General features: G+C 46.3%; 1 protein-coding gene across 2 annotated transcripts in view; it reads right to left on the reverse strand.

Moving 5' to 3' along the window:
- LOC309503115 (cilia- and flagella-associated protein 91-like) overlaps nucleotides 1–5481 on the reverse strand; it is a 41201-nt gene extending 35720 nt beyond the window's left edge. Inside the window, exons 1-2 of one of the 2 annotated variants that reach the window (XM_082175808.1) lie at nucleotides 5168–5481; nucleotides 4936–5006 (exon numbers count right to left, since the gene is read on the reverse strand). In XM_082175808.1, coding sequence (XP_082031934.1) covers nucleotides 4936–5006; nucleotides 5168–5255 — 159 coding nt within the window. In that variant the 5' untranslated portion in view covers nucleotides 5256–5481. Of the gene's footprint in view, nucleotides 1–4935; nucleotides 5013–5167 lie in introns of both variants that reach the window. The other variant, XM_082175807.1, reaches the window with a different exon arrangement.
- Nucleotides 5482–16460: the final 10979 nt, after the last annotated feature.

Below are 16460 nucleotides of genomic sequence, written 5' to 3' on the forward strand. Positions count from 1 at the left end.
CAGAGCTACAGGAGCTGCTGACACACGCAAACCAGCTCCCAGCACAGGACTCACCCGAGGAGTCCTGTAAAGAACAAGCTTCCGACTCCTTGCCTACCCCAGCTTAGGCAAGCTCACATCGGCACCGCCATAAGGACGGAGCAACACTTCAATCCTTCAGACTTCTCGTGACTGAGAGGTTAACAACTACCTTCTGATCTCCTGCCACCAGCACGAGGTCGGCCTGAAAACCTCTCTATGCTACATAGAGCCCTAACCACTTCCTGCTACCACAAGCAAACACCTGCCCAAAAACTAATGGACTTCAGAATGACAGGTGACACCCTGTCAAGGCACCTGCTGCCTCGACACCTGCTGCACCAACACTTGGCTACGGGTTACATCACCTGATGGAACGACCACCGCTCCAGGAAACACAAACAACCAGAGGCCACCATGGCCTTCCAGCCTTGCATGACAGAGGTGTGTCTGATCTTTCTGCACTTTCAACATCGTTCGTGGTTGTCCTTGAGAGGGACAACAGCGATCGAAAGGGGGGAAATATGTAGCGTCTGGACCAATCGGACACACACAAAGTCATTTATTTAATGAATAATCCAGCAAACTCACTGTGAAACTTTCACCAAAAACTAACATCCCAAATGAACCTAACACACTGGCAGGACGGTGTCTTGTTACAGGAAACACAGAGAGTTTTACGATCCAAAGGAATGTGGCCGCATGTGCAAGAGAGAGACAATGGGAAGACAGAAACAATCTTCCATGCAGACTTCGCTGCATTAATCAGAAACAAACTGATCTAGAAATGAACGTGCATCCCAGAAACTGTGGGAATGATTGTGATGTTTTGTGTCCTATTATGTATACACCATGGTATGTATTTTATTATACAACCAACGGTCAATGTAACCTTACCTGTATCATGTCTCCTATCTAATTAATCCTGATTCGATGACTCACGCTTTGATGTACATCACCTTCTCTTAGAATGCAGTGTGGATTTGTTATATCTATCTGAGTATTAATGAACAGAAAAGAGGTAAGTCAGATTTGAGATAGCGTCATAAATCTTCACCACAGAGGAAACTCCCGCCAGACAGTCCACCCTTCTCATTGGTCTAGCAAACCAAGAGAGGGGTGGCCATTCTCAGGCCTTATTAGAGACGGACCACGGTGACCGCCCTCTCTTCTCTTAGCTTGTCTCCTCCGGCTACAACACTGCAGGAAGGCGCCCCAGCCCGTATCAGCCTCGCAGGCTGCAAAACGCCAGGCAAAGTGGTGCTCCTGCTACAGGCAGCTCAGAGATGGGTTGCAGTTCTTCACAGGAGGTGGTTGCAGGGTCACTCCTTCCCCCGTTGGAGGGCCGGGAGAGAATATTTTGTTCTCCCTTAAACAAAGAACTGACATTCCCATCTCTGAACCCCCAGAGGCCACGGATGGCAGTATGCGACGCTCCGCCTCACCACTCTCGCTCCCCTCTGTCGCAAAACTCCTGTCAAAGAAGGTCGTCGTGGAACGCTCGTCCTTCCCTGGCCTCCTCTGTCACTACCCCATCGTGGGTACATCTGTGGTTCACATGACACCGCTGGTTCAGTTTTTGGGAGCCTGGCTAGAGCTTCCCAATCTGTCCCGCTGGCTCACGAGAACCATCAGGCTCGGCTATGCGATTCAGTTCGTACGGTCTCCTCCCCGCTTCCGGGGAGTCCGCTATACCATGGTGGGAGGCAATTCACCTGTCATGCGTACAGAGGTCGCCACCCTATTGGTGAAGGGTGCGATCGATACCGCCCCTCCAGCCGAAATGAAGTCTGGCTTCTACAGCCCCTACTTCATTGTACCCAAGAAGAGTGGTGGGTTACGGCCAATCCTGGACCTGCGCATCTTGAACCGAACCCTTTACAGGCTTCCATTCAAGATGTTGACAGCCAAACGCATTTTCGAATGTGTTCATCAGTTGGATTGGTTTGCAGCGATTGACGTGAAGGCCACGTACTTCCATGTGTCCATTCTTCCTCGACACAGACCGTTTCTACGGTTTGTTTTCGAGGGGCAGGCATACCAGTACACGGTACTTCCATTCGGGCTAGCCCTGTCTCCTCGTGTCTTCACGAAAGTCGTCGAGGCAGCCCTTGTGCCACTTCAGCAACACAGGGTTTGCATCCTGAACTATCTCGACAACTGGCTGATTCTAGCTCACTCTCGAGAGCAGGTTTGCGAGCACAGGGACCTGGTGCTCCGGCACCTCGCCCGTCAGGGCCTTCAGGTCAACTGGGAAAAGAGCAAACTCTCACCCGTGCAGAGAATATCTTTACTCGGTATGGAAATCGACTCAATCGCCATGTACGCACAGCTTATGAGTGCCCGTGTGCAGTCACTGCTGAATTGCCTGAGTCAATTCCACTGAAGTTATTTCAGAGGCTCCTGGGGCATATGGTATCCGCAGCGGCAGCCATCCCGCTCGGACTGCTTCATATGAGACCACTTCAGCACTTGTTTTGCGATTGAGTCCTGAGATGGGCATGGCAAGAGGGCACGCGGCAGATTTGAGTACCCTACCACCTCAGGTGGTGGCTACCATCACTTCTGCTAGGGCCTTGTCCACGAGACACGTCTATGCTCTGAATTGGAACCTCATGGAACCTCTTCGTCACCTGGTGTTCTTCTCACTGAGAAGATCCCAGAAAATGCCAGATCGGGTCGGTGCTCTCCTTCCACCCTGAAGGTTTACGTGGCTGCGATCTCTGCGCACCAAGACCTTGTGGAGTCAAAAACGGTAGGACAGCATGACCTGGTCGTCAGGTTCCTGAGGGGGGCGAGGAGACTAAATCCTCCTCGCTCTCCTCTTATACCCTCTTGTAGTCGCAGTAGTCTTATCTGCCCTGCAGAGAGCTCCCTTTGAGCCATTGTGATCAGTCGAGCTTAAGTTCCTGTCTATGAAGACAGCGCTCGTGGTCGCTTTGGCCTTTACATAGCTTTGGATACAGGGTCCCCAAGGTCCTGTATTCTTCAGGGATCAGGTGATGAACCTGCAAGCAGGACCCAGCCTTGGCACTGCTCTGTCCAGTATGCGCCCTCTGTGCTTGCGTAGACAGAAAGCAGTGTTTCAGGACCTCAGACCAGCTCTTTGTCTGTTTCGGAGGGAAGCTGAAGGGAAAGGCTCTCTCCAAGCAAAGGTTGTCTCACTGGATAGTGGACACCATTGTCTTGGCTTACATTTACATTTATGCATTTGGTAGACGCTTTTATCCAAAGCGACTTACATTGCATTTCAAGGTACGCATTTTACATTCTTATCAGTTCTCAGTTCTTGCTTTCCCTGGGAATCGAACCCATGACCTTGGCGTTGCAAGCGCCAACGCTCTACTGTTTGAGCTACAGGAAAGCCCAGAAGCAGGGTCGACCATGCCCCTTAGGGGTGAGGGCACACTCCACCCGGACTTTGGCTTCCTCCTGGGCTTTAGCACATGGCGCCTCGCTAACAGACAACAGCTGCAGGCTGGGCGACACCTAACACTTTCGCAAGATTCTATAATCTCCGGGTAGAGCCAGTGTCCTCTCATGTACTCGCTTCCACTAGCCAGTAAGTAGGACCTGCTCGGTGTCATAGCTTGCTGCGCCATTCCGCTCCACGGACTGGATACGTGCGCTATTTCACTCAGCTGAGTTCTCCTTAGACCCTGAGTTCCTTCTGCACTGTTGATGCCGTCACCTGAGTGCATGCCCGGTTGGTCAGCCCTCGTGATTGGCTAGGTGCTTCCATGTGCATGGTTCCCCGCTTGGGCAACCCCCACATGTATTTCCACGTTAAGTCTCCACCGAGCACGTGTTTTCCCTCGGCAAGACCTCTTGCCATCTCGAGGTTGAAACATTCCACCCTGTGGGCTGGATACCTCTGAGTTTTTCATATGCATCCCGCTCTCGGGTCATATGTGTATTCTAAGTCCTCCCTACGGGTAGGCGCTGTGTTTCATATTCCACCTGGGACACGCCACCCAGTGTACCTTGGTATTTTTGTGTTAAGCCTAGCCCTTCGTCCGTGCTTGTCTCACGTCATGGAGCTCAGACTTGCGCAGGGCAATAGAAGACAGCCGCTGTGGCGTGATTGAATTGGGACCCCCATTTCATCATGCACTGACGTAATTTGTAGTGACTGAACGAAAGGAAACGTCTCCGTTACGTATACGTAAAGGCCCGTTCTATGGGACTACAACAAATGCTGTATCCTACAACAAATGCTAACACTATCCTTGTAGCTGTGAATTGCGTCATATAGTTTCTCAAAAAAAAAAAAAAAATCCTTCTAAAAAAGAATTGTGCTAAATTCTATTGAATGTGCACTTTAGTGTACTTAAAATCATACTGTATGTAATACATACACATATATATATATATATATATATATATATAAGATTTTAATTAGGCTACACTACAAGTGCACATTCAATAAAATGATGATTTAAAAATCATGTTTCTTAATAAGTAATTAAGTACGCTGTAATAATGACAAATTAAAAGTTTTACTTTACTGTAAAACAGTACTATGTGTTGACACATGTGCAACCTGATTATAGTTTTAACTGGTGTTTTTCAATAAATACAAGATATAATTCAAGTTTCAAAAGATTGCCATTTAAGTATATTTTAGTTCACCGTAAATGTCTGTCAGTTCAATCGACAGCACACTTTATTTAAAAAACAATAGAAATATGTAGTTCAAATACTTTATGCATTAAGTTCGCACTTTTCTTTTTGGTCAAAAAATGTGTTTTCGCCAAATCCCACGTCAGCAGAGTTAACCAAACATGAACTTCAGTTGCCAGTGGAAGATAAACAAGACTTTGCGAAGCGTGTGTTTCTCCGGTCTCCAGTGTTTTCTACTGCAGCACAAAATCAAACGTGGATGCAGTGCAAGGATGAGTAAGTTATTGCCTTTACCACTCGATCCAGTGAAGCCTGAGCACGGAAGTTTTCCCTGGCGTGATCCACATCAGCTGACAAAGTATATACTGGATCTAAAAACAGCACCATCACCCACAATTCAATACTTTTTTTATGATAAACGGCACAATATATAGGCTACCCTCTATTACAATAGCCTTATCTCATTTATTCTAAAATATATTTATACTGTAAAAGTCAAATAATGATTTGCAACTGTGTAACTCACCGTACAAATAATCATATGTCCTCTGTTGTCTGAAGCCCCTTCTGCCCTCATTTTTCTTCTGAAATGTGCGTGTGACCGAGTCGCTCATGTTTGCTTATAACTGGATAACGTTATGTGTTTTATTTGTAAGACAGGTAATGGTCACCGTGGAGATAGTAAACATACGGTCATGTCACTGCCGCTACAACACCGCTAGAGGGCAGTCAATACAAACCCAACATCCGCATGTCAGAACCGTAATGTAAATATGTTGTTTTGCCGTCTGATGAATGATGAACTCATCTTTATTCATTCGTAGCTTTATATAAAAGCTTTATATAGACACGTGGTTTAGACATAGACTATTGAAAGCCAGCAACTATGCACTTGCAGAGATACAAAAAGGTAAACAGAATATCTCACTGTGCTTTGATAAATGGTATTCGGTGCCTTTTGATCATGCCCCAGGAAAGATATTGATCTTATTGCCTTAAAATATTGAACAGTATATCAATAATACAATTTTATTATGTTACAGCATTGTTACAGGTCCGGTCTCCATGTTTCCTTCTCCGGACAATACTTTTTTAGAGGTTAGATCAGATGTTTTTTTTTTTGTTGTTGTTGTTTTTTAAACATTTATACGCACGTGTTGCACATAGAAGGCCTTGGGACTGAGAAAACATACTGGGGGTGCAGGGTTTACCTCTCAGGTACACATGAAATTAAAATTGCCATATTTACTTTATTAGCGCAAATTGTTTGTTTTGTGGTGAACAGTTCATCCGTGCAAGTCAATCCACTCAAAAAATGTTTTTGGCTTAGAAAAGACAAGCCACGCCCTCTATTTTTCCTCATTTAGGATGGATCCCATATGGCACACTTCATGTGGACTCGCGGTCTCGTGGCCTTAAATTGCGTGTGCCCGCCAAGTGTACGAGTCCGTAGGGTGTCCCAAGAGCTGCCTTTGTGCCCTTGATGTGGACTTCGGCGAAGCCCCCACACTTCCGCACCCTCCAAACGAGTTACCTACCCAGGAATCATTGCGAACGCCCTATCAGATAAACAAGGGGAGGAGTTTCATGGCTGTTTGACTTTCGGTGGCAGGATGTCATAAAGCCTGTCCCAAAATACACTCTCGCGTGCCCTCGTGTACTTGAGGCCAGCGCCCATTAGGTCTGCACTTCCTGACGTCACCAAGTGTGAACTCGAAGGAGGTCCACAAGGCCGGAGTCATAAGCAGGAGTGTGCCATTTGGGATCCAGCCTTAGTATTCCGTTTCTCTCTGAAATACGTCACAACACTGAAATAAAGTCGGTTGCAACTTCCGGTTCACAGGGATGGAAGATAAGAAAAGAATGGGCCATTTTTATATTTTTCTCAGAGCTTTAACCACTAAAAACAAACAATGTAGCCTACATAATCTAATCAAAACTCTCATCATGAGGACAAAACAAAGTTAAGTTTGTCTTCCCTTGCCATCTCTAAATCATTTTCAAAATTCTAACATTATTTATTATGAAATGCTCTTTTGCTGATTAAAAATGCTAAATATATATATATAGCCTATATAATAACCTCTAAAGACGCCACACGATACTCATCCTTTGGTTTTTAAAATGATATTGTGTGTGGATTTAATGTTTTGGCTACACATTTATGGAAGTAAAATAATGGCAAATGTTTTTGAAACAAAAAAGCCTGTTGAATTGCACTACTTGAAAAAAAAAAAAAAATAGGCATTGCATTAACCATGGTTGCATTTTAATGCATTGTATTTTTAGGGCTTGCATTTTTATGGGCTCAAATACAACATGGTTGAATATTTAAGCTGTGAATATTTCCATTTCAAACATTTCAAACACATTTTCATTATTAAAAATGCAATAATCCATATTCACCTTTCATATTTCACTTCCAAAATATTCAAACTGTTTAAAAATGCAACCTATAATATTCAACAGGCAATTTTCGGTCCAATTTATTTCTCTTGGCAAATTCGCTTCCACAAATTCAGTGGTTCAAATTCGACAGAAAATACTACATTGACATCCAGGAACTGCAGGAAAAGCAGTAGATTGCCGAGCATACTCTCCATCTGCTGTTAGTCAACCTCACCAGCAGGGGGTGCAAAAGCACGTGTTTTTGACGAAGACCAGCAACAGTTAGAGAAAGTGTAGATATAGTGGTATATAGGGCTTTTAATTGTATGAACTGCCCTAATAACGTTAGAAAATCATGAACTTTCCTCCACTTCTTCTGACCTCTCCACACTGGTGCAGGTGTGAAAAGAAACCTTTTCTTTTTCATGAAAAGAAAGAGAGAGAAAAAAGACAGCTCCGTGCTTCTGTGCTTTGTTTTTTATGAAAATAAAAAATGACATGAAAACTTATCGTTATAAAATAATTATTTATTTTATTAAAAGTTAAGAATTCAGGTTTGTTTATCAGTACCATAGCAACGCTAACTTCCGCTGGAATTGTCGGATAGGAACCGTCCGTAGCCTTTCGCAAGAGTTAAATTTTTTGAACGCATCCGGATGACCAACGGACACGATTTTTTTTCGCACTCGTTCGGACCCGGTTCGGACCCATTCGCATGCGGTCTGCGAATCTCCATAGGAAATAGGCTGGGAGCCAGGTCCACTCCTCAGGATGTTTTTTGCTACCTTTTTTTCACTATTATTTCCTATTATCTTATACCTTGGGCCATCGCAAGTTGATAACGACAACCCCCAACTCGGCCCTGTTTGGTCTCAGGGGCCAAAAAACACCCTTTTTGGGAAATGCTTTTGACTGAATGATGTAATTGTGAATATTAATGTACTGTAGCTACATAAATGGCCACATAACCCTAAGATTTTGTATGGTGTATCCTGACACATAGGGGAAACTAGCAGAAAAAGATTCTGGGGATTGCTGCCTTTTTGCTGTCAAATATCACCCTCAACATACCCCAAAAGACCAAAAAATGTCTGTCCGCCTGACAAATTGTCATCAAAAGTGATAATTTTCAAGCATTTTATCACTGCCTCAAATGTACATGAAAAACTTCCCAAGTTTATAAGCTTCAATTTAAGTCCAAGATGACCTTTCTATCTAGAGGATTACAGCTGGTATAAACAAAGTTTTCCACTGTACCTCAAATCGGAGAAAACGGAACTTTCAAGCATTACCATTCCATATGGGTTGTCCACAAAGTCCACAAAGTCCTCGCAACACAAGGAATAAAGATGACTCTAGTGTGCAGTCTGTTATCAAAAAGCCAACCTTCAATAGAGTAAACGTTAGTAACCTTCTGTACAGGTAAACATTCTTTACAGCCAAATGGCGAAACTAAAATGCAGCTCAAACATAAAATAGAAAACATTTCTTTGGTTCTCTTTTTGCTGCTTATCCATGCTGTACTTCGACGACTGGTCATGTTAGGGTAGTGTATTGTATTAGTGTAGAATATAAACTCTCAATCATCATTTTCCTCCTCTTCCTCATCTTCATCTATATTCGTATGGATTTCATCAGTCAAATCATCTTCATCTGTTTCATTCTCTGCCAAGACATCAACAAGGGCTTTGGGGATAAAAGATTTCAAACTTAATCAAAGTCAAGGGTCAAGAGACCAACTATAGCAAACACTGAACTCCATGATGGTGACCTCAAGCGAAAACATTTTCAATAAGACATCAACATCTAAACCTCTGTTAATTCTCAATAAAACCTTGTAGACGTGTGACAGAAAATAAAGTCAGTTTGGTTAGTAATATAGTAATATTTATATTCTACACTAATACAATACACTAACATGACCAGTCGTCGAAGTACAGCATGGATAAGCAGCGAAAAGATCTAAGAACCAAATAAATGTTTTCTATTCTACGTTTGAGTTGTATTTTAGTTCCCTTACCAGTCCTATCAGACTGATAGGAATCTCGCTAGAGAGGCTAGTCTACTTCAAGTGAAACTAAAACGAGCCAATACACATTGGTATGCAATCATTTGCATCAGCTGTTAGTTATAGTGAGAGGAATAATACATTGAAATGATCCAAACAGCCTTTTGATCTCTCTTTTGAATTACAGCAGATGTTATAAGGTCACATTACTCTATTCATTCTACCAGCTCGATAAAATACCAAAATGAACCAATAAATATCACTTTCAACACATCACATACTGCCAAACTGCAGTCTTCTTGCACTAAGAAAACGCTCTCACATGACTGCCGTGGTTAACAAGACAGGAAGTCAGCATTTTCATGTGGGAGAAGAATATGAAATGATAAAAAAAATGGAGGAGTGTACAAGAGCGTCACACTGCTGAAGGAAACAAAAGGAGGAGAACTCAGAGAAGGGGAAGAGAGAATGAGTGAAGTTTGATAGAGAGATAAACAGTTCGGCAAAACTTCCGAAGCTCCACGAATCAGCATGTATTACTTTATTCTTAAGACTTTGATAAAGTCAGTCTAAGTTTATTGTAAAAAAAAAAAAAAGAAAAGAAGAGAATGCTTGGCATTTAAGTGCTTTTGAAAAAGGTACTTTGACTACAAGTATAGAAGTGCGCATAACCCGGGAGTACAGAGAAAAAAGTAAATTTAAAGGTGAGCGAAGAGTCTGACCGGAGATTTGTACTGTAGCGATGGCGAACAGTAAGTTCACTTACGAGAACGTTCTCTCGTACTGCGTTGCAAAGCTGTGGGAAAACTCCTTTTCTCGAGAATATTGAAGCCTTTATTTTAAAACGCATTGCAGCTGCACAGCGAGAGCAACAGCTTCAGCGCCTTGGCAGACCTCGCCCAGCTGAACGTTTCCCTATGGCATCCAGCGAATATCCTTTATAAACGCTTCCATTTCTAAAAGAGCAGAGCGCGTTGTTGCAAATGCGCTCCCCGTGTCTTACAGGCACACCCAGTGCGCTGTTTGTCTCTGCCTTTTAGTCCCACCGAGGCCGGACCAACGCAGAGGCAGTGCTCACTAAGGGCGGCTGCCTTTCCTGCGACAGTACCCTGTTGCAGACAGTGCTCCTATCCAGACTCGCTCTCGCTACGTCAGAGAGCGAGCCCGCCCACCTTCCGTCTTCGGCGCCCCTCGAGCCCCGAAGGAAGAAGCGGTGCGAGCAGAGGATCCACGAGCGCGGTGATCTGAGTTGCGTGCACACCGGGTCAGATCCTGGTATTCCCACACCAGGATCTGAACGAATCGACACCTGAGCGAACATTGCCGCCGAGCTTCTCCGCGTCATTTCTCGCGCTGTCGACGAGCCGGGTCTTTCTGCATGACCTAGAATGGACACTGAGTGAGTTTTCAAATCTGCGTCACTCATCGGTGAAAGGCGGAAATAGAGTGTTTTAGTCCCGCCGAGGCCGGACCAACCTCCATTTCTCGCACATTTCCCAGTCCCCCCTTAGCTCGGGTGGCTGGAAATGCCAATATTGCAGCAAATGAGCCTGTTATAAAGCATGCACACCTGCAAACAACGCCGACACAAAACATGACACTCTCTTCTAATGCTCACTCTAACTGTAAGCTTATGTAATTTTCCCCTGTGGCTCAGTGATGAAATCTAAAGCTTTTTCACGCCAGAGACCCGTGTTTGAATCCCGGCTCTGGCGGCAGGTGAAAATTATGCTGCTCTCTTCTCTGAGCACGCGGTCAGCTTTCTTACGTACAGAAAGCGAATCCGCCCCTCGCGCCCTCCCGTTCACTTGGCGGGGCTCAAGTATTTATGAGCCCACGCCGGCCCCGCCCTGCGTGACTCACATTTTACAGAAACAAACTCATTTACACCCCTTCTGTGGCTCAGTGGTGGAATTTGAGATTCTCGTGCTGGAGACCCGAGTTCGAATCTCAGCTGTGCTGAATCGAACAAGCTCCCGCCCCGCGTGACTCACTCTCTTTGGCAACGTCCGAAAATGGGGTTGGTCGGGCTCAAATTGACCCTGCCCCCCATGTAATCCCAGCAATATATGCTACATTCCCCAGTCCCCTCTTCTCAGGTGGCTGGAAATGTTGATGTTGCAGTCAATGGGCCCGTTATTCATAACACGTACGCCTGTAAACAGACGCCGGTTTTACCGTGATGCAAATAGAGCACAAAAGGGTAGGTTACATGCCCACTAAAAAGTGTGCACCCCTACACACAGGCACTGTTCCTACTCAGGCTGGAAGTTTAATAAATGTAGCGCGTGTGCCTACTGTTATGTATGCACCCCTAAAAAACATGGATGTAGCTCTCTCCCCCCTGAGACAGCGGGGAATGCGCATTTTGAATTGCCTCAACGACTGGCTCATATTGATTCAGTCAGAGGCGGAGTCTCTTACTCACAAAGACTGGCTCCTCGGCCATCTAGAACGCCGAGTGAACCTTGCCAAGAGTATGCTGTCCCCCACCCAACGGATCACGTTCCTGGGAACAGTTCTCGACTCCATACATATGAGAGCCTGCCCCTCACCAGACTGGGCTCTCTCAATCCAGCGTCTAGCTGTCTCATTCAAAGTGGGCTCTCTCGCGCCCTTCAGAACGTTTCAAAGGGTGCTGGGCCTTATGGCCTCTGCATCGTCAGTACTCCAACTAGGCCTACTGCGTATGCACCACCTTCAGCTGTGGCTGAAGCCACAGGTTCTGGCTCATGCGTGGCGTTTGGACCACCTACAGATCAGGGTAAACCAGCGCTGTATCAAAGCCCTGGCCCCATGGAAGGACGCCAGCTGGTACCAGCAGGGCGTGAGCATGAGTCCCGGGGAATGCGCATTCTGAACTACCTCGACGACTGGCTCATACTGACTCAGTCAGAGGTGGAGTCCCATACTCACAAAGCCTGGCTCCTCGGCCATCTAGACCGCCTTGGGCACAGGGTAAAAACTTTTACAAGAGTATGCTGTCCCCAAGCCAACGAATCACGTTCCTGGGAACAGTTCTTGATTACGCACATATGAGAGCATGGCCCACACCGGACCTATCAATTCAGCGCCTTGCCGCCTCGTTCAAAGAGGGCTCCAGTGTACCCCTCCGAACGTTTCAGAGGATCTTGGGCCTTATGGCTTCGGCATCATCAGTACTCCGACTAGGCCTACTGCGTATGCGACCTCTTCAGTTGTGGCTAACACCTCAAGTACCAGCCCATGCATGGCGCTCGGGCCTCGTGCACATCAGGGTGGACCAGCGCTGTATCAAGCCCTGGACCCCTGGAAAACACCAGCTGGTACCAGCAGGGTGTGAGCATGGGTCTGGTTTCAGAGAGAAGGGTAATTTCAACAGACGCTTCCAACTCCGGTTGGGGAGCCCTGTACGAGGGAAGGCCTGCCTCCGGCCTCTGGTCGAGCTCGGAGAAACGCCTACACATCAACTGCCTCGAGATGAGAGTGGTTTTTCTAGCCCTAAAAACCTTCCTTCCATATCTGGCGGGACACCACGTCTTGGTCCGCACGGACAACATGTCAGTGGTCTCCTACACAAATTGCCAGGGCGGTCTCAGGTCTCGCAACCTGTTCGCCATAGCCACACAGCTTCTGCAATGGGCTCAAGCCAACCTGCGCTCACTCAGGGCAGCTCACGTGCCGGGCACGATGAACATAGGAGCAGACATGCTTTCTCGGGGCAATGTTCCCCCAGAAGAATGGTCGCTCCACCCCCAGACGGTTCTCCTGGTATGGGAGGTCATCAGGAAGACAGAGGTAGACCTCTTCGCCTCAGAAGACAACTGTCACTGCCCAATCTTCTTTTCAAAGAGCAGAGATGCACTGGCCCACATGTGGCCCAGCCTCCCCCTTTATGCGTTTCCTCCGTTCTTGATGCTCCCCCAGGCCATCGAATGGATCAGGAACACCAATTTCGCAGTCCTCCTTGTAGCCCCCCTCTGGCGAACCCAGATTTGGTTCCCAGAGCTGATGCAGCTGTCTGTGATAGCTCCGTGGCCAATCCCGCTAAGGAGCGACCTCCTTGCGCAGGCAAACAGGAGTATCTGGCACCCCCGTCCCGACTTGTGGGCCCTCCATGCATGGCCACTCAACAGGTACCCCAGGACCTCCCAGAAAGTGTCCTGAATACCATTATGGAGGCTAGAGCTCCGTCTACTAGGCGCCTCTACCACCTTAAATGGTCAGTGTTCTCCAGCTGGTGTTTAGCTCGGAACCTCAACCCACACACCAAGAGCTTTCTCCTTTCTCCAAGAGCTGCTGGACGCGGGACGCTCCCCCTCCACGCTGAAAGTGTACGTGGCAGCTATCGCAGCCTCCATGTGCAGGTGGCCGGCTCTTCTTTAGGTAAAAGCGACCTCATAGTTTGCTTCCTTAAAGGAGCCAGAAGGCTTAACCCGCCTCGACCACCTTCAGTACCGGCTTGGGAACTTTCTCTGGTTCTACGGGCTCTTAAGGGACCCCCCTTCAAGCCACTTCAGTCGGCTGATTTAAGACCTCTCTCTCTTAAAACCGCTCTGCTGTTAGCACTGGCGTCAGTAAAAAGAGTAGGGGACTTACAAGCGCTCTCCAAAAGCACTTCCTGTCTTGAGTTTGGACCTAACGACTCTAAAGTCTTCCTTAGGCCAAGACACGGATATGTCAAGACACGGCCAGCAGCCATATCACCCTCTAGCCTAAGACTGGTTGCTCACTGAAGCTAAGCAGGGCTGAGCCTGGTTAGTACCTGGATGGGAGACCTCCTGGGAAAACCAGGTTGCTGCTGGAAGAGGTGTTAGTGAGGCCAGCAGGGGGCGCTCACCCTGTGGTCTGTGTGGGTCCTAACGCCCCAGTATAGTGACGGGGACACTATACTGCCAAAAGAGCACCGTCCTTCGGATGAGACGTTAAACCGAGGTCCTGACTCTCTGTGGTCATTAAAAATCCCAGGATGTCGTTCGTAAAAGAGTAGGGGTGTAACCCCGGTATCCTGGCCAAATTTGCCCCTTGGCCTCTGTCCATCATGGCCTCCTAATCATCCCCATATACTGATTGGCTTCATCACTGTCTCCTCACCACCAGTAAGCTGGTGTGTGGTGGGCGTTCTGGCGCAATATGGCTGCTGTCGCATCATCCAGGTGGATGCTGCACATTGGTGGTGGTTGAGGAGATTCCCCCCTTCTATGTAAACCGCTTTGAGGTCTCAGAAAAAACGCTATACAAATGTAACAAATTATTATTATAATTATTATTATGTACCTAAGGTGCTCTCAACACCGTTCAGAGCCCAGGTTATCTCTCTATCAGCTCTCCCAGTTTCGGGAGAAGATAGTGATGCTCTCACGCTCTGCCCCGTCAGAGCTCTGAGAATATATTTGGACCGTTCGGCCTCTTTCAGACAGTCTGAACAGCTCTTTGTCTGTTTCGGGGGCCGCACCAAAGGGCTGCCGGTCACGAAACTCACGCTATCTAGATGGATAGTGGATGCTATTGCTCTGGCATACACCTCACTGGGCTTCCCGTGTCCCATAGGTGTAAGAGCTCACTCCACAAGAGGTATGGCTCCTCTTGGGCTTGGTCCAGTGGAGTTCCTATCGAAGACATTTGTGTGGCGGCCGGCTGGTCCGTTTCGTCCACATTTGCAAGGTTTTATAACCTAGAGGTCCCTGCTCTGCAGGTACAAGTTCTTTCCATCTAGGCCCTGGCTCTATGGACCCAGGCCAGTGTATAACTCAGACACTCTGTTGTGACTTCACAATTTGATGTGGGAATGATATTCTAGGTCCCTGGCTCTTTTGACCCAGCCCTATGCATATTCTGAGTGGCCTTTGTGCTTCACTACATACTTGCATATCATTTAAGACCCGACGTTCTGGTCTGTGATATTCAGACTACTCTGTTATAGTCCCGGGGCTCCCTGGATTCTCAGAGTAGTCACAGGCGAATAGCATGGCATTTTAAATTGGGTTCCCACAGCGTTTGCAACGCAGTACGAGAGAACGTTCTCGTAAGGGAACGTACTTGGTTACTTACGTAACCTCGGTTCCCTTAGAGATAAGGGAACGAGTACTGCGTTACCTTGCCGTGCTATTTCGCTCATATCAGGTGTTCCGCTTCAGTCGATATAGACCTGTCTTATGGCTAGTTTTCTCTGAATTTATACTCTCCTGATACGTCCATTTTGGGCGCTCGAGTCTGGCAGGATTGGATTGTCTTGCTCCTATTGGATTGCGCGCTCCTGCTCACTCGCCATAGATTTGTGCAGTTGCCACAGCACAGCCAATCAGCTCGCTCGCACGAGCTAGGATGCTCTCGCTGTGCAGCTGCAATGCGTTTTAAAATAAAGGCTTCAATATTCTCGAGAAAAGGAGTTTTCCCACAGCGTTTCCAATGCAGTACACGTTCCCTTATCTCTAAGGGAACCGAGGTTATGTAAGTAACCAAGTACGACATTGATGGTAGTTGTCCTCCTAAGTATCTTTTTGGCAAGAAGTCAAAGAGGTGAGTTCAACACAGCTGTTATGAAGAGCTTCTGCCTACATGACTGTGATAGCATTTTATATAGCCTAGGCTATACCACACATTATAATCCACACATTAAGCACTTAACAACTCCTGCGTGACTGTGAATCAACTTCTGCGACTAAATGAGCTCGAGAAATTATTGTGATAATAGAGTAACGTTAGCCTACATTAATACCGACTCAAATAAGATAAGCCAGTGAAGGGGCATTGGGTTAAAGTTAATCAACCTCAGACGACTGGACTGACTGTTTTTACAAGGTCCGCACAGATTTCACAGCCTCTGGAATCGCGTTGATTATATTCAGCTGCTGAATGACGGTTTAAATCATTATAATGACAGCAGAAGTTTGTAAAGCGCTCGAGTTGTCTATTATATAACCTTCAGACGACTATATGGGGAGGCTGCAGACCTGGAGCCGGTATATATACTCCCCAAGCAGTTTTACGCCCCTGTTGTTCCTGATGCGTCCAGTAGGAGGAGAAGGAAATACGGCGAAATAACACTATATGGGGAGGCTGCAGACCTATGACCTACTGTAGAATTTATTATTTATATTTATTTATAAACTGTTTTTATATACAGGAGACTGACTGATATATGTTGTTGTGAATTTATATAAAGTTACATTTAGGTATTAACCGTATTTATTAGACATACAGTACCGTGTAATCATATGGATCCTAAATGAAATATCTGCTGTACTATACACAATTGGTCATCATACAGCTACAAAACATGTCCTGTCCAAAGCATTTTATGAAGACAAACACAATTTAACCCTTTTCAAAAATTCAAAGGGCCATTTAAAAGAAAGAGACAATATTGTTGTTCACAAAACAAGTTATTTATTAACACCATGACTTGGTTATTTATTAACAGCATGACTCCTAAATGACACTC

The sequence above is a fragment of the Leuciscus leuciscus genome, assembly GCF_965113295.1.
Source record: "Leuciscus leuciscus genome assembly, chromosome: 7".
Taxonomy (NCBI): Eukaryota; Metazoa; Chordata; class Actinopteri; order Cypriniformes; family Leuciscidae; genus Leuciscus; species Leuciscus leuciscus.